Here is a 26,449-nt window from a genome sequence, read left to right as displayed (position 1 = left end):
AATATACTTCTCCTTTGCAACTCATTTATTCAGATGTTTGGGGATCTAGTTCTATAATTTCACATTTAGGTTATAGATATTACATTATTTTCATTGATGCATTCTCACGATATACCTGCCTCTATTTGTTAGTTAATAAGTCTCAAGTGTATCAAGCTTTTGTTCAATATAAAGCATACATAAAAAAATTAACAACCTACTCTATTAAGTGTTTACAATCTAATAATGATAAAGAGTATGTAAATAATGCTTTTTCTTCTCTGATGTAGTAAGAAGGCATTAAACATTAATTTTCATGCCCTTACGTTCATGAACAGAATGGAAGGGCAGAAAAAAAGCATCACCATCTTACTGAGATGGCCTTAACTATGCTTTTCACTGCTCGTATGCCTTTGACATATTGGGATGAAGTAGTTTTAATAGCTGCCTATCTTATAAACAGATTGCCTACTTCCATTTTAGACAATAAGTAACCATATGAAATTCTCTTTGATTATAAACCTGATTATAATCACTTAAAAGTTTTTGGTAGTTCATGCTATTCCAATCTAAGACCTTATAACAACAATAAATTTAGTTATAGATCTTCATCAATGTGTGTTTTTAGGTTATACTCAAAATTATAAAGGATACAAGTGTTTATCTCCTACAAATAAGGTATATATTTCTAGAAATATTTTGTTTGATGAAAATACCTTTCCATATTCTTCTTTATTTGCTCATACTTCACTGCCTTTAACAACTACTAATTCTTCAGTGAGTAACGAGTTTGTTCCTAGACCTTTGTCTCTAAAACCTAATAGTATTAGTTTTTCACATGCTTTAAATAATAATTTACAAAATAAAGATGCTACTTCAAAATTTTCAAGTACTCCATCTGTTTACCAACACTACTTTCTCTACTTCTCAAGACACTACCACTTCTCATACCCTTGTACTCATGGATCCTCCATCAAAGAATACTCATAAAATGGTAACCAGATCCAAGGCAGGTATTCATAAAATCAACAAGAACGACAATATATTAATGAGATACAAACAAAAAAGACAAGAACATAAAGAAGGATGTGAGAGACACTGGACTCTTTTTTTTATATATATATATAAGAAGAACAGACATAGATTAATAAAGACTAATTTAATACCTGAGTTCTGATACCAAATGATAAGAAATAAAAGATAACAAGAAGATAAGAAATTAAAATGAATAAAAAGATACATTAAAATTGAAATAGAAATAAAAGGAATAAATTAAAATTGAATACAAAGAGAATCACTCTACTTTCTATAAAAAATAATTGATAAAAAACAAAAAATATAAAAAAATATTTTATATATAAATATATTTTTTTTGAAATAAAAAGCTCAACACAACAAGGTGGAGCATCAACGTCTCAATAGAAAAGTACTAAACAGATAAAATAAACTAATTCCTAATCATCTTCGACAAAAATCATCAACAACCCAAAAGATCAAATACCACTCTACTCTTTGTAACTTTTAATCGACCTGCTGACTACTCCTGCAACACCTGATTCTTGATTCCTGAAAATTATGTTATTTCTTTTCAACCAAGTGCTCCAAATGATAACAATGAAACCAAACTCACCAATATTTTATTAATTTGACTGCACGATTGACCCCCTGAACCACGTAAACTTACAGTCATTCAACTTTATATCCACCAGTTCGATAATGCTGTTAACACACTAGCGCCTTTTCTTTCTTCCAACTGCACAACCTCATTGAAGACACCCATGTAGCAAAGAGGAACCTGACATATTTCTGATAAAAAACTCAACTCTTCCCATACAGCAAGCTTCTCTTCCCTTGTATGCGCACCATACACCAAGCAACTAGCACAAATAAAAATTATTGTTTGTCAATTCCCCTTCTATACACAACCATCTCTCCCCTTTGTAACAATTACTCAACCTAAACATCATAATATCCCACATTATTAATAAACCTCTGGAAGCACCATCTGATCCCACAAATTCCAAACTCACCACATCATTACCCCAAAATTGTACTACATCAAACTTAGAAATCATATCCTTCTCTGTCTCTATCAATCCTAACATATTCACATTATTTTTACGCTTAAATTTTTTACCATTTTCCACTTTTCACACCCCCTAAACTCCGCATATTCCACGAACTAAAATTATTTAAAAACTCTATTACACACCTTATTTCGGTTTATGGGGCGGCATCTTCTTGCTTTCTCTTTCTGTTTTGCTTGCCTTCTTTTTTGTGCCAATACTTCATTCTGAACTAGGAGAATAGCCATAATGTCCTCATCCTTGTCATATAAAACAACTCCTGATTCGACAGCCAGATCCCAAGCAGTCCTATTTTCAGCCATATCTTTATCCCAACTTCCTCCATGTTCATCTTGATTAGTTTCACCGTCTGCATCCTGCTCTGAGTCCTCCGAATCTTCTAAGTTCCTTACAACCCCTTCATCATCCAATCCAATTTTCTGCACCACTGTATTTTCATCCTCTAAATCTGAATTTTGCACTGCATCACCCTTCATCAGACATATGCCAACATGATGTTTACCACTCTCGTCCAAACTAACGTGGATCTCATTAACTACACTTGGTGGAATATTTTTTTCCGCTGTGCTATTCGAACAATTCTTTGCACCTCCGCCAATCTCTATTCCAGTTTAATTCTGCTTGTCGGGTGCATAAGGAACCTCACACTAATATATAAATATATTATTTTATTATATTCAATCAAATATAATTTTTTAACCTTGTAAACAAAATGATATGGAGCCTAGAAGATTAGAATAAACTTTCATTGTTTGGATTAATAATATAATAATGAAATGAAATGATTAATGATATAAGTCAACAAAAAAAAGGTTAATGGTATAATAGATTTCATATATTTTATTTAAAAAGATTCATATTTTTTGTTGCTCTCAATTTGGAGTACATTTAGGTGCTTTTTAATATTGATATTGGACCCATGCTGGTGTATGAGAATGATATGGGGGTGGGAGGTATCTAACAAAAATGTGGGTTCAGGGTAGTAGGAACTCGGACCCTTCGAGGACAGCAAGCAAAACCCACGGTCCGATTTCTTTGCGTTTGTATCTGCTTGGAGTGGAAGCAAAACCCACGGTCCGATTTCTTTGCGTTTGTATCTGCTTGGAGTGGAACTCGGACCCTCCGAGTTGCATGCAAAATTCTTCCTTGTGATATCATTGGGTCCGATTTCATGCATACGAATTTTCATCTCTCACCCAAACAAATCGGACCCTTCGATTTGTTACTAAAAATTTAAAATTCAAAGAAAACGCAGGGTCCGATTTCCTTCTGCCCACACTGACAAAAAACTGTCCCACAAATATGTCTGTTTCACCCCTAAACCATATCGGATCAAAGCACACACATGCCCCCCATTTCCAAAAAATTGAGCCACATTTAGGATAGAATGATGCGCTATTCTTTTAAACTTCATTCCACTCTTTTAATCTCTATTTACTATTTCACTGCACTCTTTTACACATAAATTTGGATCATTTAAATTTTAAATTTTTATTTTAAAGAATAAAGTGTGATATCTTACTTTTAAATATTTTTTTATATTTTTTTAGTCTTATTTATAAAATAAATAATAAAAAATTATACTTTATTTTCTAAAATAAAATTCAAAATTTAGAAAATTCAAATCTTTCACACCATTGAAAGGTAAAGCAAGGTTATGATGGGAAATGAATGGATAGGATGAGGGAGTACAGAGGACCACACAAATGGTCTAGTGATGTCACCCACTTAACCATTTTTGTAGAAAAAAAAATTAAAAATAAAAATAAATAAAAAACAGAGAATGAAAAGTTGTCGCAAAAGCCAAACCCACCATTGGAGATATCTTTGGCTTCGCTTTTCATTTCAGCATTGAGGAATTTCAACATGCTTGAAAAAAAAATAAAAAATAAAAAACTTAAAATTCAGTCTCTTATTCATTTTAATTATGAGAATGTCAATTTTAATAATAGTTTTCTCTCGTAGAATATATTACTATCTCTTAATTTCTTTCTTAAGGAGATGAATGGAGATATCTAGTTTAATATATGAACTGAATAAATTCATCTCTAAATAGCCCTTCAATTTTAAGAGGGTAATATTATATGTACCTATTTTTTGGTATACTATACCTTTTTAAAATGTTAAATTGAATTAGTGTAGATGTCGCATCATATTCAATAATTAAGAGACATGTATTAACTCAATGTATTAGGGAAGAAAAAGGATAAATTATTAAAATAGAACCAAAATTTTGTACTGCTAACCAAAGTATTTCTAAAAGATACGAAGAGTAAATAAGTTTTGGAGATCTAAATTAGATATTAAATATTTTTTAAATTTAGAAATTAAGTTTTGATACGATTTTTTATAAATATAAGTAAAAAAATAAATTTTTTTATCTTTAAATTTTAATGATTTCATCTCAAGTGAAGTTTTTGTGATTTTTTTTGTGAATTATCAAAATTTTTTAAAAACAATAATAGAGAGATTTAGAGATAGAATTTTGTTTTGATTTTTAGCATGCATCTCCTAAATAATTATTCAAATATTTTCACAAAAATGTGGATAATATGCTTAAACGTTTTGTCAAAACAAAATCATTTGTAATTTATAGAATTTATCTTTTTTTGTAATATTTTCAAATTTTTTAAAAAATTATTGGTCATAATTTTTGGCGTTATTTTAGTAAATAAGGAAAAGTTTTTTGTACCATTTTGAGTTTTTGACGGTTGAAAAAAAGAAAGAAGAAGACGAGTACAGGAACAGTAGAACAATTCTTTTTGGAAAAGCCTAAGGACATGTCTCCCATTTGTTTTTCAGTGCTTTGTAACCTAGCGGAGCTTAAGAATTTCCCATTTGAATTTTTGACTGTACGATGTTTCACAATCTCATGGTCAAACATCGAATATCAAACAGATAGAAAGATACTTTGGGTCCACACAAAGGCCTATATCAAATGGGCTTTTGAGGGTTAAAAACTTTGCTTTAACCATTAACCCCCTTTAAGTAACAAGGGTAGGGTAGGCCAACCTCAAAGAGCCATTCAACTGCACCAGACACTGTTTACAGAACAAATTACGCGACCAAAATGAGAAGAGTAAATCTGGTGCCTGCCAAGTACTAACAAAAATAAAAAACAGACCATGAAAATCCAATTTCGAGAGGAAATGGGTCACATATTAAACCAAATTTGTGTAGGCACAAGACAAAGTGTAGAATATAAGTGTTTAGTGGCAAGCAACTTTAGACCCTTTATGGAAAAGGGCACCTTATAATTATAAAAATGATAGGAAGAGTTTTAAGTGTATCGAAAATACCGGTGTTTAGTTGTTTTAACCATTGATTTGAATTATAAAAAATATATATAATATATATTAATTGAAATCAACGGTTAAAACAACTGAAACATCGGTATTTTCCGATATACTTAAAATTTTTCCAAAATTATAAGAACAAAATTCTTGTGAAGAACCTATACTGCAATCAGATAAGTGTCAGTGTGATCGGCAGTTTAAATGAACTAAGCGTGAAATTGTTCCTTGTGGTCTTACACTGAGTTTCGATAAATAATTTAATTTACTTTTGAAAAAATAGATTAATTAATAAATAATTATATTAAAAATAATTTATAAATAAATTATTTTGTATTTGAATTTTTAGTTTTAAAAGTGTTTATTTGATAAAAAAAAATTTATTTTTTTATAAGTTTTAAATAACTTTTTAGAAAACTGCAATTTGATTTTGAAAAATATACCAAACCTTAATAGTATTACTTTTCATAAGTTAAAAGTTCAAAAAAGTTACTTATGGTTGTTCATTTTTGGAGGGGAGGGGGGGGGGGTTGTTTCAATTATTGTTCAAATATATTGTATACTGATATTAATATGTACGAATCAATGTTGCAAAATTTGTTGGGGCTTTTAACGTATTGTTATCCTTCCAAAATGTCTCGATCTAGAATTATTAAAGCATGGTGTGACGTTTAATAAGAAAACCAAAAACCAACAAAATGAGGTTGCAACTTGCTACATAGCCCATCATCAGCTAGTCCATAAACCTTTCTAAATTGTGCTGAGTGACATGTTTGTTTTATCTTCTTAAAAAATAATTAAAAATGACTGAAAGACTTAATTTATTCTAATTATTCTTTTAAGTTTTTAATAAATAAATTTTATTTTTTTATTATTTTAATGTTTTTAAAAAATAACATAGATATCTAAATTTTATTCATTTAAATATCAGAGATAATTCCAAAAAGGAATTGAAACTTCCAATCATTACTCAATAAAAATAGTAGACTTGCTCTTATGTTGTACTTGTTTCCTCCACTCCAAAAAAAAAAACACAAAAAAATACACATACTCAAAATTGTATCATTAAAAATAAAGGAGTCACATTAGAAGTTAACACAGATAAAAGTCTGTGTCTCTTAAGTCTTAACTATCTTTCTTCCGTTTAATTTTTTTTAGAGAATGGTAATTAATTTTTTTTTTTTGGTAGTTAAAACGGAACCTAAAAACCCAGGGATGATAATGAAATTTGTTCATTAAGAAAAGTCGCCCATTTTATACTTCTGTAATATCCAAAGAATTCGTCGGGTGAATATCCTAGTGCAAAAAAAACAAGGAGTTTTTAGAAACCACTCTTCTTAAGTTCCACAAAAAGGAAAAAAAACTATGAACATCATTATGACACGAAAATAAGGTAGATATGTACGAATAATATATAATTTTTTTAGCATGCAATTTATTCTATATATATAGATATAATTCATCATAGCTTAAAAAAATTGAAAATGCATTATTATAACTTAAAAAATCCCTAAAAGATAATTAATTTTAACGAAAATGACCAGTCGTCAATTGAGTTAATAGAAGTTAATGTTAACGTTAAATACTGACGTGACAATTAACAATTATTATAATTACAAAAGTTACTAATGTTTCTAATTTTTATAATTTTAAAAGCATTCCAATTTTATTTTTTTTTAAATCATAATTTCCTTTTTCTAAAAGATGTAGATACAAAATCAGTACCCAAAAGATTTTGGCACCGACAAAATGGTACCTGACTTTTGTTACTGGCAAAATAGTCCCTAAAAGAATTTAAAAGTTGACATGCGTATCCCCGAGCTCGCCAGAGCAAATCTTTGGCAAGCACAATATTGACGTGGCCATCGTATTTTGGTGACCTGGCAAACCACCCCCCAAATCCCCCTCCTCAACACACACTCCCTCCCCGTCACAGCCCCCATCCCCAACACACACTTTTCCCCCATCGTAGCCCCCGCCCCATCACAACCCCTTCCCTAACGCACACTCCCCCTCCCTCCCTCAACACCACCACTCGCAGCAACAACAACTTCAACATCAATAACAACCTCAACAATCAAGGACCACCGTCACCACCATCGTAGCCACAACAAGGTCTGGCAACGAAAATCATAAACGAAGCAATGTTTTCAATTAGACAGTGAGGTCCATAGATCCTGGCAACGAAGAACGAAAAACCGTTAGCGGAAGCGACAACGTTGGCCTGAGGCTGAGCGGCGACCGCGTCCTACGGCGTATGCAACGAGAGGAAAGAGGAGAAGTGTGACAGAGAGGGATCTGGAAGAAGGAGCCGATCCAGTGAGATCTGGCGCTGATGATGCGCAAATCGCGGATTCAGACCAGGGCACTAGGTTTTAGGTACTTGTGGAAGTTGTGGTGGCGGAGGGTTGCAATGGGGAGGGAGAGGAAGGGGGAGTGTGTGTTGGGGAAGGGGGAGGGGGGGGGGACTGCGATGGGGAGGGAGGGAAGGGGGAGTGTGTATTGGGGAGGGGGCTTTGAGGGTGGTTTGCCAGGTCACCAAAATACGGTGGCCACATCAACATTGTGCTTGCCGGAGATTTGCTCCGGCGAATTCGGAGACACGCTTGTCAAATTTTAAAATCTTTTAAGGACTATTTTGTCAATAATAAAAGTCATGTACCATTTTGTTAGTGGCAGAATCTTTCGGATATAGATTTAGTATTTAACTCTTTCTAAAATTCTCATCTCTTCATCATCATCTACCAATCTCTTCATCTCCAATCTCCTCACACCCCCAATCCCCTTAACCATCTACCTCCTCCTCTTTCACTTACAACAACAAATTCAAATTCAACCGGTTGAGAGACAGAGAATTCGACAACAGCTAGTGTTGACGTCGAAAAAGATGGCGTGGACGGGATCGAAGATGGAAGGCGATGGTTAAAGAGTTGGTTAGAAGAGGAAGGTGTTGGCAACGGCGACAAAGGGAAATGAGGAGGATGGACATATTTGATTTGAAGGTTGTAAGTGAAGGAGAAAAAGACACTTAGCACAGGAGACTGGAGATGTGAGGAGATTGGAAAAAAAAAAAGAAAAAAATATTGGTGGATGATGATGAAGAGAGTTTTAGAGAAAGGAATCAAGGTTTTTTCTTTAAAAAAAATTTGGAATGTTTTTATATTAAAAAAATTAAAAGTATAAATAACTTTTGTAATTATTATAATAATTACTAATTGTCACATCAATATTTAATGTCAACTTCTATTTACTCAATTGACGATTTATCATTTTTGTCAAAATTAATCATCTTTTTTTTAAATTGTCAATAACATCTTCCAGAATTTTATTTGTTAGCGTCTAAAATTTTCATATACCAAGTTTTTAGTTAACTCTTATGATACTAATCCATGACGAATACTTGCAATATCAACTCTCAACTGGCTTTTTATCTGGACAGTTACGTAGAGGATTTATTTGAATCTCATCTTGATTTACTAGCCAAGAAATTTATAATTTCATCTATTTTTTTATGGTTATCTCACAAAGAATAAATTGGGATTCAGAGAAGCTTAAAACCCCAGAAAACTCCCTAGGTTTCGAACCCACCAACCCTAAGGTAAAACTTGCTGAGACTCATTCTACTACTATATATATGGTATTTAACTATTAATCTACTATTATTACAACCAACCATTTTTCGTTATCGATAACTGAATCCAATTTGTCACTTTGACACACCTTTTGGTTTCACACCAAAGTAGTGCTCTATTTTTTCAAATAACAAGTTAAAAGGGATTATTGCTGTAGAAATTGTAACAATTTCATTCCAGCTTCCTATTTGAAGGCAATTTGGGCGTTTGCAAACACTTCTATACATGCATTCTAATTCCCAGCTAGAAATACAATGCCGTGTATGGTCAACTATATTAAGGATCGTTTGATTTGAATGCTCCTAAGCTAGAAATTCACCAAATACTGCTGTAAGTTTTGTCCACCCGAGGTCATTATTAAATTTCATTAGAACCTAGATTGATGATCTCAACAAAAATCCAAATATTGGGAATCAAATATCTAATTCGAGAAAAAATATAACAGATAAAATCAAACAAAAAACATCAACCTACAGTTATGAAAAAATCAACCTTAATCAAGTACACAATTTCATTTTGGAAATAGAAAGCAGTGAGATTGTTTAAACCCTAACCCTTGAACTGCTAACTAATTGCTAGAACAAATTCGTTAACGCTACTAACTTTTGATGTTTTATATATTAGAGGTAAAATGGCATTGAAAATGTGTCAGGTCTTGCAAAATGCTAACATTTTGTTATATACTGAACATAAAACCAATGATTTTTTAGGGGTTTAGCCCCACTCCATCTCAAAAATAAAACATACCCTGGTGCAGAAGCCATGCCAACGCATTGTCAAAATCAACAAAGTTCCACAAACTTGGGCAAATCTTCTTCTTTGCATACCTTTGTCGAATGGACAGGATTCTAGCGATTACATGAATAGAGATGTCCAAAACCAAAAGAGAGAAAAATAAAAATAAAAATAAGTACTTAATGTGAAAAAAAGGATAAAAAAAGGAAAAAAAGAAAAAAAGAAAATCATTTTGCAGCAGAACAGTCAAATATGGTGGGATAGTAGCTGTAGTTAAAATATTAAAGTAGCATCCCTTTCAGGTTCCAACACAGGCAAACCCTAACGAATTAACATCATTCAACTTTTCACCAAAATCCATCATAGGCCAGAGACACAAGAGCTATAGATATTATATAAAACAATATGAGATAGACGAATTAACTAACTGCTATTCATAAATTCACAATTAAACAATCCTAGTGAACAAGGTTGTGTATAGTCACTTAGTTAGAAGCAATTAGAACAACCAAACAAGCAGACAACCACATGAAATGCGATGTGAGAATGATGAATAAAGTATTACTTGCTATTCACTAGCCAAATCATGAAAGTTTCTTGTCATTATAGTAATTAGAACAATCAAACAAGCACAGAGTCAGACAGTTGCTTAAGCAACAATGCAAACCTCACAATCCTAAATCTACAAAACATGTATTTTCCACGGAATCAGTATATAGCTACATTCTCAGCCTACGGAGAAACAAGGCAAATGTAACCCGTTGTTGAAAGGTCTAGTCTGCACTCCTCAGCTGCGACAAAATGATGGATCTGATAAAAACATAAAAGATCACATATATATAACCAATCACACATCGGCAGAGGCATGAAATATATGCATTGATACATTAGCCTTGCTGTGAAAATTATTTTTTTTCAAGAATTATCAGGTAGTCCAATGTGACTTTGTGATCATTCGTTCAAGGTGGGGGAACAAACTCCCGTTTATGGGAGTATTAATATTTATAATCCCAACTCAAAACCCTCAAAAATAAAAGCACACAATAAAAGGCAACAGGCTATACACTATTTTACTTCTAAACCAGAGAAGCAATGATTTAATGCTTCTATTAACTATGATTTCAAAATCACTTAAAAGCACTTTTTGTACATTTTATTTAAGAAAAACTCAAGACAAAATAAGTCTTCTTCCTTATACACTAAAAGAAACTTTGGTTGATTTCACAACACAGCCAATAAGGATCTAAGTGCTTCATCCTTCAAATATCTATTCAATACCAAAACTTTTTGCTCATTATACAAGTTATATGAAAATTTAAACTAATCTGTCTTCAATAGTTCAATCATATTCATGAGTATTACTATAAAACAAAAAGCTTGTATTTGTAAAAATTAAAAGTATGGAAAAGAAATAAATGATTAAGTCAATATTTCTCATATGAATTTAAGCCTCCAATGGCAGATCATCCACTAATCAGTTTTTCCAAGCACATGATGTAATCAGCAATATGTTCAATTTCAGATATAAAATGCTTCATACAGTGAACTTGAATCGACAAGAATCATGTTAACAAAAATTTGACCACGGAAGAACTAGCCTTGCAGTTTCACTTAATCAGTACCCACAAGAACTGTTTTCAAAGTATATAATTGGTGCTTCAATAAGTAAAATCTTACACCAATGAGCACAAAAATTGTTAAGAGACATTTAGACTCATTTTCAACAATACAAGTAGAAACCGGCAAAAAGCCCAGTGAAAAGTAAGTTTTTGCAAGATTGATGAACAAAATTAGAACTTTATGGCATGAAATTTCATTCAAGCACACCACAACTAAATGGCACCTCAGGTTCTTCAACAACAATAACAACAAAAACTCAAACATCAAGGATCATCTATTCCAAGACACCGAGCCATCTCTCTCTCTCTCAAGGAATTAGGCAAAATCAGTTGTTCATACGAAATTGGCGAGTAGTCAAACAGACACATAACCCTTAAAAAAGCCTCACTGGCCATAGTTTCCATTAACACTCCCTCTCTCAATTGACACTTCAATTGGCAAAAGACCACCTAGTGAACAAGCACAAATAGATCAAAACAAAAAGGGGGGAAAATTCGGACTTTCTTCTTAAAAATTTTAGTAATATCCCAACTCAAACAACTAAAAAGGAATTTAGAAACAAAAACGGAATTTGAACCTGAAAATCTCACTAACCTGCCAAGCTTCATGCGTCGCTGTCGTCATCATCGTCATCATCAGCAGCAGCGGCAAAATCAACGGGTTTACTGGGAATGTGCAATCCAGGTTGAAACGTCCGCCGCCGAGTCCTTGACGGAAGAATGTTATTCAAATCAACCTCCGCAAGCGGATCATCGGAAAAATCACTGTCATCACCGGAAATGCCGTCTACGTCCGAATCATCATCACTGTCATCATCATCGTCGTCGTCATCATCATCTTCTTCTTCTACTATCAATTTCCCTTTGCCCTTGTCGTCACGCAAAACCCCCTTTCCCTTCCGGTCCACCTCAGCCTCCACATTATCATCCTCATCGTCTTCGTCGTCGTCGTCATCATACTCCTCTTCTTCTACCACGTGTTCCTTATCATTGTTGACAACGTCATTTGGAAGCTTAGTGTCGCCGTTCCCAGCTTCTTTATCTAGAACGACATCGGTTTCTGATTTCTCCTTCTCGGCGAGAGGTTCGGAATCGGTGAGGTGATTGATTGAGTTGTTGTTGCAGTCGAAAGTTGAGAGCTTTGGGGTTTTGATTAGGGGTTCTTGGGGAATTGGATCATCGGGCTTGCGCTTTGAGGGGAATGTGGCGGGTTCTTGCGGGTCGTTGAGTTTGGCCATGACAGAAAGGGGATTAAGTTAGGGTTTTCGGGGGAGAATACCAAGCAGCAGAAGCACCACTCGGTTTCTACTTTAGATACTGTTTTACACGCAATCAAGTAATAGTTACCACGGTGCTTAATCCGTTTGGTTCGTGTTCTGTTCACGTCTCTACGAGAGATATGGATACAGGGGAACGGATCCTCACCGGGAGAAAAAAAAAATTGACACGGTTTAATGTTTAACCACAATCCTTAATAAAATCAACCGTCTAAATTATAATTATAATTATAATTATCATTATAATCTTATATTTTATATTTTTTATATTCTTGTCACATTTTAGAGTTTGTTTGGGTAAGTTTCTAAGAAAATATCTTTTTTTGAGTTATCTTTTTTTAAAAGATCTTATGGAAAAGTAAAAGTAATTTTATGTTTGGGTATCTCGTGCAAAAAGATTTTTTTATTTATCAATTATGTTTGAATATAACGATATAAAAGTACTTTTTTGTTTATTTATTAGATGAAAAATATCTTTTTTTTGAAGAGAAAAAGATCTTTAAAAAAATATGTAAATTATACATTCTCAAAAAAGATCTTTTTTTTTATTTTTCTAATGCTTTTACTTTTACTACTAAAAATTTGCCAAACACGCTAAAAATAAAAAAAGATCTTTTTTTATCAAAATAATGGCGCCCAAACAAGCACTTAGTTTCTTCTACTTTTATTATCTTTTTGGATTTTTTTAACCATCTATTTTAAAAAATTAAACTTTTCTTATATTCTTCTCTTCAAGTCATTGATTTTTTTTAATGATGTCTTGTGATGCTAATAAAAAATCATTACAAATACAGTTTGAGAATAACGCTTTTAGGACTCACAATATATACTCTACTCGCGGGTATCCAATTCGAACCAACTCATTTAAGTAGGGTTGTCTACCCTACCTGCTACAGGTAGGATAGGATAGGGTGCAAATTTATCTGTGGGTAGGGTAGGATACGGGTTTAGGGTATACCCTATCCTATCCTACTCGCACCCTTAATATATTATATAATATATATATAAAAGTTATGTATATAGTGAAGAAAGTGAGTCTTGTACTCACAATCTTCTTCTTATAAAAATTTGAAATAATCATCAATAAGTTAGTTGATAATCATATTATTTGCAATTTTATGTTGGATTTCTTTAAGATTTTATTGTTTTTAATTTTAATTTGAACTTAGTTTTTTATTTTCTATTTTATTAATAAGTATAAAATTTGGAATGGTTGAATTTTATATTTATTTACTTTTTTTTTTTGTTTCTGCGGATAGAGTCGGGTAGGGTAGGGTTTAGAACTTTAGGGTGCGGGTAGGGTTAGGGTTGAGAGATTCTCAACCCATGGGTAGGATAGAGTAGGATAAAGTAGAGTTTTAAAAAAATTTTCAACTCGGGTAAGATTAGGGTAGAGTCTAAACCATACTCTACCCTACTCATTGCCAACCCTAAACGCTATTTTTTCCTTCTAAATTAAAGTTTTGTGTTTTTATTCCCACTTTCTTTTATCTAACTCCCTTACTCATTTCTTCCTTTCTAATAATTTGATAACCCATTCAATTTGACATTTAATTTTTTTAAAGTTATATATAAGTTTTTCAATTAAAAAGTAATACTAATAAATTGTGTTCTATAAGTATTTTTTTTTAATGCTCATATTTTTATAATTGAATCTTTAAATTAGTTTTTTGTTATAATTTTACAAAGAAAAGTATTTTTTTATTTTTTTATTATTCTTGTTTCTATTTTAAGATGTACAATAAAGAAAAGTCTAGGTAATCAACAAAGTTGTTGAACAATGTGAACAATAAGATTAAAAGAGTAAATTAATACTAAATTTAATTAGTGGCATTAATAATTAAAATATAATAATAATCAAATTTAAAATTAAAAAAAATAAGAATTTTCACATTGACTCTCCAACTAGTCTCTCTTCTCTCGCTACACACTCCCCCAACGAACCCAAGCCATTGACGTGCCTCCGCATCCGACGCCACGCCTCCGCAGCCGACGCCGCCGCCCTCTACCCCATCCGCCGAGCAGCCAGCCATCTTCTGAATTTGTTTTTTCTTCCCACTGCCGATTCAGTAGAACCGTGTAGTCCATCGAAGCCCACCGTGATCACCGTCACCACCGCATCATCTCCGGCTGATTCGACCAAAATACAGGGGAGAGTTGTGACTACCGTTTTAAGATTACGTGACCTCTTATAGCCCCTTCAATGGAGTTTAATTTTGTTGGACCGGTTTCTCATTCCCCAGCTTCCTTTACCAACGGAAATACCATCCATTCAAGTGACAATCTTCTCAATTCTTGTGACGTTGAAGGTGAAAAGTTTAACAAGCAACGTATGTTGGTGGTGTGGGACGTATGTTTATTTTCATATAAATGAGATAGTTAATCTAAGCCCAACATTCATAAAAGTTGATGGTATTCATTCCAAAAAAATTTTTATGGTGTTCTGATTCTCCCATATAGGAATTAGTTTAAGGGTGATAAATCATAGATCACTTTCTAAAGAAGTTGAAGATGAGCCATTTATTTGCTTGATCCTATAAAGTATTAGATTACCTTTTTAATATGTTATAATGAACTTGGTTTATTATAGATTTATTGTTAAATTCTAAACATTGATCATGGTTGCTATTAGATTGTTTTGAATCCTCATTCTTATGCTTCCATGCCATGCATGCACAAACAAAATCTGAATACATATATAAGGAAAAGGAAAATGGTACAGCAGCTAATAATGAGCTTTTTGACTTTTCAAAGCACAGAAGAAAAATTGGTTTAGGTTGTGTAGGTGTGTTTCATAGGTGGCGGACCCATGCATGCTATATAAATAATTAATTAATTAATATAAGCCTAACTAGTTTGGTGAGAATTTTGTATGAGTATACTTCTCATTGTTATGATTTCTGTTAAGTCTTGTATAATAACAAAATTTTAATGATATGCTTTGAAAAAGTGTGAATAAAATATTTTTAGATGGCACTTGTTTAATAATACCGTATCTAATTAGTTTGTTTGTTTTTGTTTGGTTGTGTATGTTTGATTGTAGGCAATAGAATGTACGGACATTAATGAGTTTGGAAGTGATGACATGGATCTTGTTGATGAGGTTTGGACACTAGTATATTGCTGTTTTTTTTACCTCATGTTTTGAATCGACCATTAATCCTCATGTTCATCGAATGATGTTTGTATTGAACTGATTCGCAGTTACTGGATCACAGTTGCCTTGCCGAAGATGTAATACCAAGAGTTGGGATGCGGTTTAAGCATTTGAAGCTAGCCCAGGATTTTTATCCAACCTATGCAAAGAAAGTCGGTTTCATAAGCAAGATAAGGAATACAAATTATGACAGGATGACTAAGGAATCGATTAACCAATCTATTCATTGTAATCGGGAGGGTTTCCGTGGATCTCGTGTCAAAACACCCACACGGAAGAACACGATTGCAATTGTGGGGTGCAGAGCAAGAGTATATGCAAAGTTTGACAGGGAGAAGCAGGATTGGGTCTTGCTGAAGGTTGAGTTGAGGCACTCGTACCCATGTTCAACTAAAAAGGCGGTGCATTACCACGAGAATAGAGCGTTGACCATGCATGCGAAATGCATTATTGAGGTTAATGACGAGGTGGACATTCGACCCAACAAGACATTTCTAGCATTGGCTAACGAGGTTGGTGGGCCATCGAACCTGGGCTTCTCCGAGAAGGATGTCAGGAACTACATCTCATCAAGACTCCGAACCACTAATGTCAATGCTGATGTCAAGGAGATGCTGGATTACTTCGTGCAAATGAAGGAGATGAATCCGAACCTCTTCTACGTAGTAAATGTGGACGACGATTACAAATTTAGAAGTGCAGTTTGGGTGGATGCACGGTGCAAGGCTTCTTATGAATACTATGGAGACGTGGTGTCATTTGATACCACATACAGTACGAACCGGCAAAATATATTTATTTTGACGTTGTTTACTTGTTGTGGCATTGATTTGTATTAGTTGGATGTTGATAAATGTGGTTGTTTTTACTTTAGGCATGGTTTGCCGTTCGCCTCTTTCGTCGGTGTGCACCACCATAGTAAGTCTACTTTGTTAGGTTGTGCTTTGCTAGGCAGTGAGGAGATCCCTAATTTCGAGTGGGTGTTCACGTAATGGCTGAAGTGCATGGGAACTGCACCGCATGGTATCATCACAAACCAGTGCAGGTCCATATTTGGTGCAATTAGGAAGGTCCTACCCAATACACGCCACCGTTGGTGCATATGGCATATAACGAAAAAGATATCATATAAGCTCGGTGGTTATGCTTGGTTCAACGAGTTGAATGCCGAGCTGAAGCACATTATATGGAACTCTCCGTCAGTTAAGGCTTTCGAGGATGGTTGGGCTGAATTCATTGACGAGTTTGACCTACATTACAATAAATGGCTATCAGGTTCGTGTCTTTTAAGTCAAATAATGTATTGTCATTGCTTAGATGTTGTACTGCTCTTGTCATCGCGGGCGACCGTTGCGGCGACGAGGGACCCGGACGGCGCGGAGGCGATGCGCGACAGCACCGGTGCGGGTCACGCGGGCGGGGATGAGCGTCTCCCACAGGACGACGGTGGCTCCATGGCTACACGAGGGAGGTGCAAAGATTGACGGCATCAGCGTAGAGGAGGGACGGATACAACCTGGCTGCGAGAAGGCCTTAAGTTCGGTCAGTTGTTCAAGTCGAAGAGGGAGCGATGGTGGTGAATACTCTCCTTAGGGAATGCACGCTCAATTTTGGGGGTAGGAGAGACGGTTTGAATGCTAGGTCAAAAAGGGGGTTGCTGATTAAAAATTAGGATGGTTAAAATTGGGATTTGGAAAAAAATTAAGGTATAGTGTATTTTAATTGAAATGGGCCACTTTCAAAGCCCCTTGTTCATGTTGGTCAGATAAGTCATTGGTTACCTAACGTTGTCCGTACAATAATTCTACTATTTTTTTGAATGTCCAAAACATAGAGGTAGAATTTGATTAGCTACCTAGATTGGACAAAACATTTAGTACTGTAGAAGAGGCATGGGAATTTTAGATTGATTATGGTGGGAGGATAAGATTTGGTGTCCACAAACAACATTCTAACAAAAATGCATGTGAAAAAATTCTAAATCTTAGATTCGTCTGTGCCAAAGAAGGTATTCGTAAATCAGACAAAAGAGATTCTTTGACCGTCATTCCTAAACTTGAAACAAGGACTAATTGTTTGATAAAATTAGAAGTCAAATATATTAAAAACATTGAAAAGTATAAAATTCATAATTTTATCAGTGAGCATAATCATTCGTTGCATCTTCTACAGACAACTCACATGTTAGCATGTCAGTGAAAAATATCTTAAATTCAAGCTCGAGAAATTGAATTGGCAGGGCTTCATTTGAATTGAGGAGTAGACAAGTTGGTGGCAGAGAAAATCTTGGTTATACACGTTTAGACCAAAAAAATTACTTTTGTACCAAAAGAATGAGAAGGATGGCATACGGAGAGGTAGGCATCTTGTTAGCATATTTTCAACAAGAATCTCTAAAAAATCCATCATTTAGTCATACTATTCAGTTAGATCTGGAAGAACAAATAACAAATAATTTTTGGGCTAATACAAAAATGATCATGGATTATGAATACTTTGGTGATGTGGTTACTCTTGATAATAATGCTTGTAGGCCTTTGGGTGTGTTTGTAGGATTTAATCACTTTAGAAAGGTAGTAATATTTGGAGCTGTACTTCTTTATGATGAGAGTTCATATTCAATTGAATGGTTGTTTAGAAAGTTTTTGAAGACACACAAAAACAAACCTCAAACTATTTTCATAGATCAAGCTCCTGCAATGGCTAATGGTTTGTCTAAGGTAATGCCTGAAACATATCATGCTCTATGTTCTTGGTATTTAATGCAAAATGGCATAAAACATCTTGGTAATTTGATGAAGAATGATTTTTATTTTTTGCAAGACTTTAAAGCATGTATGTATAAATATGTAGATGAAACTAATTTCAAAGAAGCATGGGATAAATTATTAGATGACTATGATCTTAAGAGATACAATAAAACTATAAAGTGAATTTCATTCAAGACAAAAGTTACCTAGATTAAAGATGGTAAGTTCACTATTATTGTAGCAGGTTTCAGAAGTATATACCTTATCATTGTTTAATCTTTTCCACGAGAAGTATGACGAATATTCTACCGCTTGCATAAGAGAAGTAAATGAAAGAGACTTTGTTTATGAGAATAAAGAGTTTAAAGTCACATTTGATCCTTCATTGAGTTCAATTTTATGTAATTGTAGAAAGTTTGAGATTTTCGGCATTTTGTGTTGTCATGCAATTAAGATTTTAGATGTTAAAGATATTAAATTACTGACTGATCAGTATATTTTGAAAAAGTGGACAAGAAGAGCAATGAGTGGATTAGTAAAAAATATACATGGAAGAATCATTGAAGAAGATACTTGTCTTATTAGCACACAATGTGTTGAGTTTAAAGCTAAACAATAAATTAATTGATGATGACCAAATATTATTATTGGAATAAAACTCAATTATATGTGTGATTAATTGGCTTAAGTGTACAGAAAATCAAAATAAATCAAATTGGCTCAACAACAAGCTTTAGGCCCAAACACTCCAAGGAATAAGTGGCTGAACACAAATCACAATATGAAAGGAATATGGAGCTCTGCATACACCGAATCAGAAAGCTCAAGGAATTGGAGGTTATGGAGCTTTGCAAGAAATCAATAGACAAGAAAGTTACTTGGAGCCAAAGCAAAAAATAAAAGGCTCGAATTCAAGAATCAATAAGAAAAAGAATGATAGAGAAGATGGAAGGTATGGATTCATGTACTGTTAAATCACTGTTTCTACTACTCTATCTCTCTTTTGTGACGTTGCTGCTGTTACTGATATTGGGGAAGAAGAAGTCAAACATGTGCAAGTCAAGGTTCAAGCTTTGAAAGCTTTACTCCTCTATTAAAGGGGTAAATGGCTAGAGATTGATTCAAGGAGTAAGAGCACAAATTTGGGTTTTCATAACTTACAGAGCTATTACCTTCTTCTCCTTCATAGTTCTCAATTGAATATTCTGTTTTCTCAGTCTAACCTTTCTTTGTTTCAATGGAAAAAGGCATTATGGTGAAGAATGTAAGAAAAATGCATTGAAAGAAAAAAGGCAGAGAGAGTTATACTTACAAAAAATTCAATGTTTAATTCAAAAATTCTTTGTGTGTATTTCTATTTTATTTTCATGATCCTGAGGAAATTTTCTTACAAGTTGGGTGAACACTTTGTAGTTGAAAGATAGGGTGAGTTCCTAGTCAAATATGGCTTAGAAGCTGGGTTGTCCCAGATAGTATTAGGTTGAATCCTAGGAAAATTGGTGAATGTAATCTTGTTCAAAGATAGTGAAATTCTATCATTGTTGTGATGGAGACTAGATGTAAGTTACATTGCACTGAGTACTGAACCAGAATATATGACTGTGTCACTTCTCTTTCTCTTCTCTATTTCTGGTTTTATTCTTTAGAAGACAAAACAAAATTATCTCCTACCTACTCTATCCAGCTTAACCACATAGCTATGTACTTTGCACGCAATTTTATTTTAGCTCCTCCTTCGTCACGAGACAAAATAAAAGTATCTCCTACTTTTCTCCCGAGACAACTCTACCGAATTCAAAAGTTCTATCCAGTTTTAAGATAACTCAAGCAAATTTAAAAGAGGCCTATATTCAATCTCTCATTCTCTAAGTCACTGATGTCCATCATAGTTGTTTAAGCAAACCTGTCCTAAGTCAATAAGAACAGTCACACGAGTCTCTAATTGTGAAAAAGCACGTATCTTTATGGAAAAAGCTGTGGAGTTAAGTAAAAAAATTGATGATATCTGTAAATTATATTTGGAATTAAAAATCAACAATGCTAATTTTTCTTCTCCAATTCTATGTACAAACCTTTGGCCCTTACATGTCAAAGGTTTGAAAAGAAAAAATGATGCGAAGAATTTTAGAAGACACTCAAAAAGTTGGTTGAAAAGCAGCCCAAAAAATTAGGTTGAAAGGTGTTACGGCCCAGCCCAGCTGAGCAGGGTTACCGCCTGACCCGCAACTGACCGGCCTACACAGCAGGGTCGGCGCTTGCGATCCGCCCAAACCCAGAACCCGGACACGCGTCCTGACTGACAGCTGCTTGACAATTGGGGGAAGCGAAACTTCCTGGAAGGAGGCCTCCCCTCGCGGGGCCCACCCACTGACAAGGTATATAAGGGGAGGGTCCTACCCCTTTCACAGGTACATCACCCTACTTGATCTTCTCGCATCACCTATACATTCTACTGACTTGGGCGTCGGAGTGTCATTGCAAGAGACACCCCCCTCAGCTCATTAAGAGCTCGGCAGGTCGGCAGCAAGCGCAAACCGTTCCCAGAGTCCAGGCCCGAGGCAGAGACCCATCATCACACTCAACCGACGACCCGAACCGTCCGGTAACCCGACTTACCGAACATTGGCGCCATCTGTGGGGACATCTCCCCAACATGGATTTTTTTTTTGTTTCTGGCATGGCCGACGGCGGGGCCGGGACCCGCGGGGAGGAGATAGACCCTCGAGGCAGTGGGGTAGCCACCGAAGCCCCCGTTCGCGAAGGTAGCAGATCTCTCCCGCGTCACACAGAGGGACGACCCTTTGGAGGGACAGGCAGCGACAGCGTCAGGATAATACAAGAGCTGTGCCACAGGGTGCAGAACTTGGAGCGAGAAGTAGCCAATCGTGAAAGTCGTTAGCCCACTCCTAGCCAGGAGCCTTCCCGATCCACTCAAAGGGGAGAAAGAAGCCTTCGGAGGAGTCGCTCCAGGCGCACCTCGAGCCCCCGAACAAAATCAGAAAGCCAGGAGAGCAGAGAAGTTCCAAGGAGAAGACGAGACCCGCTGGTCTACAACAGATCACCAATGAGAGACACCGAAGAAGAATACTGGGAAAGCGACAGAGGACAAAGAAGAAGAAACCGACCACCATAAGTGAACCGCCGAGAAAGGACGAAAAGAGGCCGACCTAACAGAGAACATGGCAGGGAAAGGCAACCGATGGTCATGGGGGTAACCCCTTTCCACCACTCGATCCTTGGAGTACGGCTACCAAAGCACTTTGACAAGCTGACAGGTATGAGGTACGACGGTACCCATGATCCCCAAGAGCATCTAACGGCCTTCGAGGCCATGATGAACCTGGAAAGGGTAGGCGACGAAGTGAGATGCCGGGATTTCCCAGTAACCTTAGCTGGTCCGGCGATTCGTTGGTTTAATGTCCTCTCCCAGGGCTCCATAACCACGTTTGCCGACATCAGTCGTTCTTTCTTGACCCAGTTCACCACGTGCATCGCCAAAGCAAAACACCCGATTAACCTGCTAGGGGTGACGCAGCAAAACGGCGAGCCGACCAGAAAATACCTGGACAGGTTCAACGATGAGTGCCTTGAGATAGACGGCTTAACCGATTCGGTGGCCAGCTTATGCTTGACAAACGGCTTGTTAAATGAGGATTTCTGAAAATACCTCACCACCAAGCCCATCTGGACAATGCAGAAAATTCAGAACGTAGCCAGGGAATACATTAATGATGAAGAGGTAAGTCAAGTCGTGGCAGCCAATAAACGGCAGCCCGCACACCCTAGTACCCGCCCGTTTGGTGGCGGTGAGAGGTCCAAGGAACACTCCAGAGACGGAGGAACAGTCAAGACTTTCAAACCCTTTCCCCGTGTTGGGAAGTTCACCAACTACACCCTCGTAGCGGCTCCAATCGTCGAGGTTTATCAGCGAATTACCGACAAGGGCATCTTGTCGAAGCCCCGACAACTCAGGGACAGGACGGAAGGAAACAAGAACCTCTATTGTGATTATCAGAAGGGATATGGCCACAAGACCCAAGACTGCTTCGACCTGAAGGACGCCCTGGAGCAGGACATCTGAGAAGGAAAGCTGGTCGAGTTCGCCCACCTAATAAGGGAACCTAGGAGGAGGGACCGGTCAACCGAGGACAAAGCCGCGCCGTAAAGCAGAGACGGGAACCCGAGGAGGACGCGGAGCATGCCCTCACCGTGGTGAATATGGTGATTGGAAGGGATGTCCCTCCCAGGTCGAAATCGGCTAGTAAGAAGGACGCCAAGGTTCTAGCTATGTCTTCTGGCCCCGCACCGACCTCTCGCAAGTTGCCCTCGATATCTTTCGGCCCCGAGGATCAATGGTTCGATGAGGTTGCGGAGAGTCTGCCGATGGTGATCACAGCCAGGGTGGGCACCAGCCTAGTAAAGCGGATCTTGGTGGACACAGGAGCTGATTCCAATATCATATTTCGCAATGTCTTTGACGTCCTGGGCCTACGAGACGCTGACCTCAGAGGTCACCAGCACGGCGTGGTAGGCCTAGGTGATAACTTCATCAAGCCAGATGGCGTAATTTTCCTCCCGGTCTCCATAGGCGGAGGCAGGGGGAAGAGGTCGCTAATGGCGGAGTTCGTGGTCTTAAGAGACTCGACGGCCTACAGCCTCATCCTGGGGAGGAAGACCATCAACGAATTTGGGGCGGTGATCTCCACCAAGTTATTGCTAATAAAGTTTGTAGCTGACGATGGATCAGTTGGGACCATCAGGGGAGATCTAGAGACGGCAGTCGCATGCGACAACGCCAGCCTCTCCCTGAGAAAGAAATCTAAAGAAGCATTCGGTGTATTTCTCGCCGACCTAGACGCCAGGGTTGATGACAAACCCAGGCCCGAACCAGAGGGAGATCTTGAAAAGTTCGGGGTCGGCGATTCAGACGAGAAGTTTACCTTTGTAAACAGGAATCTGCCCCATGACCTGAAAGAACCCCTCATAGAGATGATCAGGGCCAACGACGACTTGTTTGCCTGGACGCCGGCCGACATGCCGGGTATAGACCCCCAGTTCATGTCACACCAACTGGCCGTGAGACCGGAGGCAAAGCCAGTGGCCCAAAGGAGGAGAAAAATGTCCCAAGAAAGGGCAGAAGAGGTGGCCAAACAGACGGCCAGCCTACTGGAAGCGGGCTTCATTCGGGAACTCGATTACTCGACTTGGCTTGCAAATGTGTCCTGGTTAAAAATCCTAGCGGGAATGGAGAATGTGCGTGGATTACTCTGACCTTAACAAAGCATGTCCCAAAGATTCCTTCCCCCTACCAAACATCGATGCTCTTGTCGACGCGGCGGCGGGTTACCGATATTTGAGCTTCACGGATGCCTATTCTGGGTATAATCAGATACCGATGCACTCGCCAGATGAGGAGAAAACGGCATTCATAACGCCGGGAGGGACATATTGCTACAAAGTTATGCCGTTCGGACAGAAGAACGCAGGGCCACGTACCAAAGGCTGATGAAAAAGGTCTTTAGGGACCTCATCGGCAAGACGGTAGAGGTATACGTAGACGATATCTTAGTCAAACCGCCAGGCCCGAGGCCATTTTAAGTGACCTAGAAAGTGTCTTTGCGTCTCTTCGGCAGCACGGAATGAGGCTCAATCCGCTGAAGTGCGCCTTCGCCGTCGAAACCGGTAAGTTCTTGGGGTTTATGATAACCTAACGAGGGGTAGAGGCCAACCCAGAAAAATGCGGTGCAATCCTTCAGATGAAGAGCCCGGGAAGTGTGAAAGATGTCCAAAGGTTGGCGGGCAGACTCACAGCACTATCCCATTTCCTCGGCGCGTCGGCGGCCAAAGCGCTACCCTTCTTTAACCTAATGAAAAAGGGAATCACGTTCGAGTGGACCCCGGTATGTTAAGAATCTTTCAAGCAATTCAAACAAATAGTTTTGGCACCACCCGTCCTCGCAAGACCTAAGAAGGGAGAAACGCTATACTTGTACTTGGCAGTAACCGATAAGGCCTTGGCGGCGGTCTTAGTGTGAGAAGAGAGGAAGACTCAACAACCAATATATTTTGTGAGTAAAGCACTACAAGGAGCAGAGCTAAGGTATAGCAAGCTAGAGAAAGTGGCGTATGCGCTCCTGATTTCGTCACGCAGGTTGCGGCAGTACTTTCAAGGACACCAAGTAATCGTCAGGACGGATCAGGCAATCCGGCAAGTACTCCAGAATCCCAACTTGGCGGGTAGAATGATGACTTGGGCTGTCGAACTCTCCCAGTATGACTTACAGTATAAATCCAGGCACGCGATCAAGGCTCAAACCATGGCTGATTTCCTAGTAGAAGTAACAGGGGACCTAGACGGGGGGCCGAGCACACGGTGGAAGCTCTACGTTGACGGAGCATCCAACCAAACATTCGGAGGAGCAGGAATCATCCTGGAGAATCCAGCTGGAGTTATATACGAGCTGTCAGTCAAATTAGACTTCCCGGTGTCAAACAACCAAGCGGAATACGAGGCCCTGCTGGGCGGCCTAGCTCTAGCAAGGGAAGTCGGAGCCACAAGACTAGAAGTGTGTAGTGACTCGCAGGTCGTTACTTCTCAGATCAATGGGACCTACCAAGCCAGAGACTCACTGTTACAGAAGTACCTGGAGAAAGTCAAAGAATTGAGCAAGCAGTTTGAGGAGGTCACGATCCAACACGTTTCGAGAGAAAGGAATACACGGGTAGACCTCCTGTCCAAGCTAGCAAGCACAAAGCCAAGGACTGGCAACCGATCCCTCATTCAAGGTTTGATGAAAGAACCAGCAGTGGTGCTGCAGATAACCCAATCAGAACCTTGCTGGATGGACCCGATCATCGACTTCTTAGAAAATGCCAGGCTCCCCAACGACGAGAAGACGGCTAAAGCAACAAGGCGGGAAGCGGCCAAGTATGCAATCATACAGGGCCAGTTGTTTAAAAAATGGCTTAGCCAGCCATTGCTGAAATGCCTACGCCCCGATCAAACGGAATATGTTCTCCGGGAAGTCCACGAAGGATGCTGTGGTCACCACATCGGGGGGAAGGCTTTAGCTAGGAAGCTTATCAGAGCCGGATATTATTGGCCCTCTATGATGGCGGATTCGAAAGAGTTCGTGAGAAGGTGCAAAAGATGCCAGAAAAACTCTAACTTCCATAAAGCGCCGACAACCGGGCTTAGTCTTCTCACAGCTTCCCGGCCTTTCTCACAATAGGGAGTTGACCTACTAGGACCCTTCCCGGTCGGACCGGGACAAGTCAAGTACCTGATAGTGGCAATTGATTATTACACAAAGTGGCTAGAAGTTGAGCTGTTGGCCAGTATTTCCTCAGCCAATTGTTGAAAGTTCATGTGGAGGTACGTAATAGCAAGATTAAGGATCTCGGAAGTCGTCATCTCAGACAACGAGACCCAGTTCGCTGATAAAAATTCAGAGAATTCCTGGACGGCTTGGGCATAAAACAAAAGTTCTCGTCAGTTGAGCATCCCCAAACCAACGAACAAGTAGAGGCTGTGGTGCACGAAATTGTGATCCCTGGTAATGGCTCCAAAAACTTGGTGCTCTAATCTTAATTCATAATTTGTCACAACTTTGATACAACTAACCAGCAAGTGCACTGGGTCATCCAAGTAATAAAACCTTACGTGAGTAAGGGTCGATCCCACGGAGATTGTCGGCTTGAAGCAAGCTATGGTCACCTTGTAAATCTCAGTCAGGTGGATATCAAATGGTTGTGAAGTTTTCGAATAATAATAATAAATAAACAGAAAATAAAGATAGAAATACTTATGTAAATCATTGGTGAGAATTTCAGATAAGCGTATAGAGATGCTTTCGTTCCTCTGAACCTCTGCTTTCCTGCTGTCTTCATCCAATTATTCCTACTCCTTTCCATGGCAAG

General features: G+C 37.6%; 3 protein-coding genes across 5 annotated transcripts; 2 read left to right on the top strand and 1 right to left on the bottom strand.

The window, feature by feature from the left end:
• Positions 1 to 9,580: 9,580 nt before the first annotated feature.
• Positions 9,581 to 12,818, bottom strand: LOC112755030 (uncharacterized). Of its 3 annotated transcripts, none has more exons than XM_025802906.3 (2): positions 11,941 to 12,818; positions 9,581 to 10,536 (listed from the first exon to the last, which is right to left on the bottom strand). In XM_025802906.3, exon 1 carries the CDS (start codon positions 12,581 to 12,583, stop codon positions 11,951 to 11,953), a length of 633 nt encoding a protein of 210 aa, XP_025658691.1. In that variant the 5' UTR covers positions 12,584 to 12,818; the 3' UTR covers positions 9,581 to 10,536; positions 11,941 to 11,950. The 3 variants fall into 3 exon arrangements, with proteins under 3 accessions (XP_025658691.1, XP_025658690.1, XP_025658692.1); XM_025802905.3 differs by having other exon boundaries at positions 9,581 to 9,839; positions 11,941 to 12,811; XM_025802907.3 differs by lacking the exon at positions 9,581 to 10,536 and adding an exon at positions 11,642 to 11,795 and having other exon boundaries at positions 11,941 to 12,802.
• A 1,538-nt stretch (positions 12,819 to 14,356) lies between these two features.
• LOC112757560 (protein FAR1-RELATED SEQUENCE 5-like) lies at positions 14,357 to 16,771 on the top strand. The gene is made up of 5 exons (XM_025806116.1): positions 14,357 to 14,379; positions 14,532 to 14,790; positions 15,666 to 15,725; positions 15,827 to 16,563; positions 16,654 to 16,771. The coding sequence occupies exons 1-5, from the start codon at positions 14,357 to 14,359 to the stop codon at positions 16,769 to 16,771; spliced, it is 1,197 nt and encodes a 398-aa protein (XP_025661901.1).
• A 4,957-nt stretch (positions 16,772 to 21,728) lies between these two features.
• On the top strand, positions 21,729 to 22,190 carry LOC112757559 (uncharacterized). Its single transcript, XM_025806115.1, has one exon. The coding sequence runs from the start codon at positions 21,729 to 21,731 to the stop codon at positions 22,188 to 22,190; it is 462 nt and encodes a 153-aa protein (XP_025661900.1).
• Positions 22,191 to 26,449: the final 4,259 nt, after the last annotated feature.

Source organism: Arachis hypogaea, chromosome 16 (genome assembly GCF_003086295.3).
Source record: "Arachis hypogaea cultivar Tifrunner chromosome 16, arahy.Tifrunner.gnm2.J5K5, whole genome shotgun sequence".
NCBI lineage: Eukaryota > Viridiplantae > Streptophyta > Magnoliopsida > Fabales > Fabaceae > Arachis > Arachis hypogaea.
The sequence above is the reverse complement of the archived record's forward strand: the minus strand, read 5'-3'. Positions and strand labels throughout refer to the sequence as shown.

Excerpts from the sequence above, each read along its gene's own strand:
- LOC112755030 (XM_025802906.3), bottom strand. The coding sequence starts at position 12,583 with ATGGCCAAACTCAACGACCCGCAAGAACCCGCCACATTCCCCTCAAAG.
- LOC112757560 (XM_025806116.1), top strand. The coding sequence starts at position 14,357 with ATGTACAATAAAGAAAAGTCTAG. Across the intron at positions 14,380-14,531 it reads TACAATAAAGAAAAGTCTAG|TCTCTCTTCTCTCGCTACAC; the intron begins GTAATCAACAAA and ends CTCTCCAACTAG. Across the intron at positions 15,726-15,826 it reads ACATGGATCTTGTTGATGAG|TTACTGGATCACAGTTGCCT; the intron begins GTTTGGACACTA and ends ACTGATTCGCAG.
- LOC112757559 (XM_025806115.1), top strand. The coding sequence starts at position 21,729 with ATGGTCATGGGGGTAACCCCTTTCCACCACTCGATCCTTGGAGTACGG.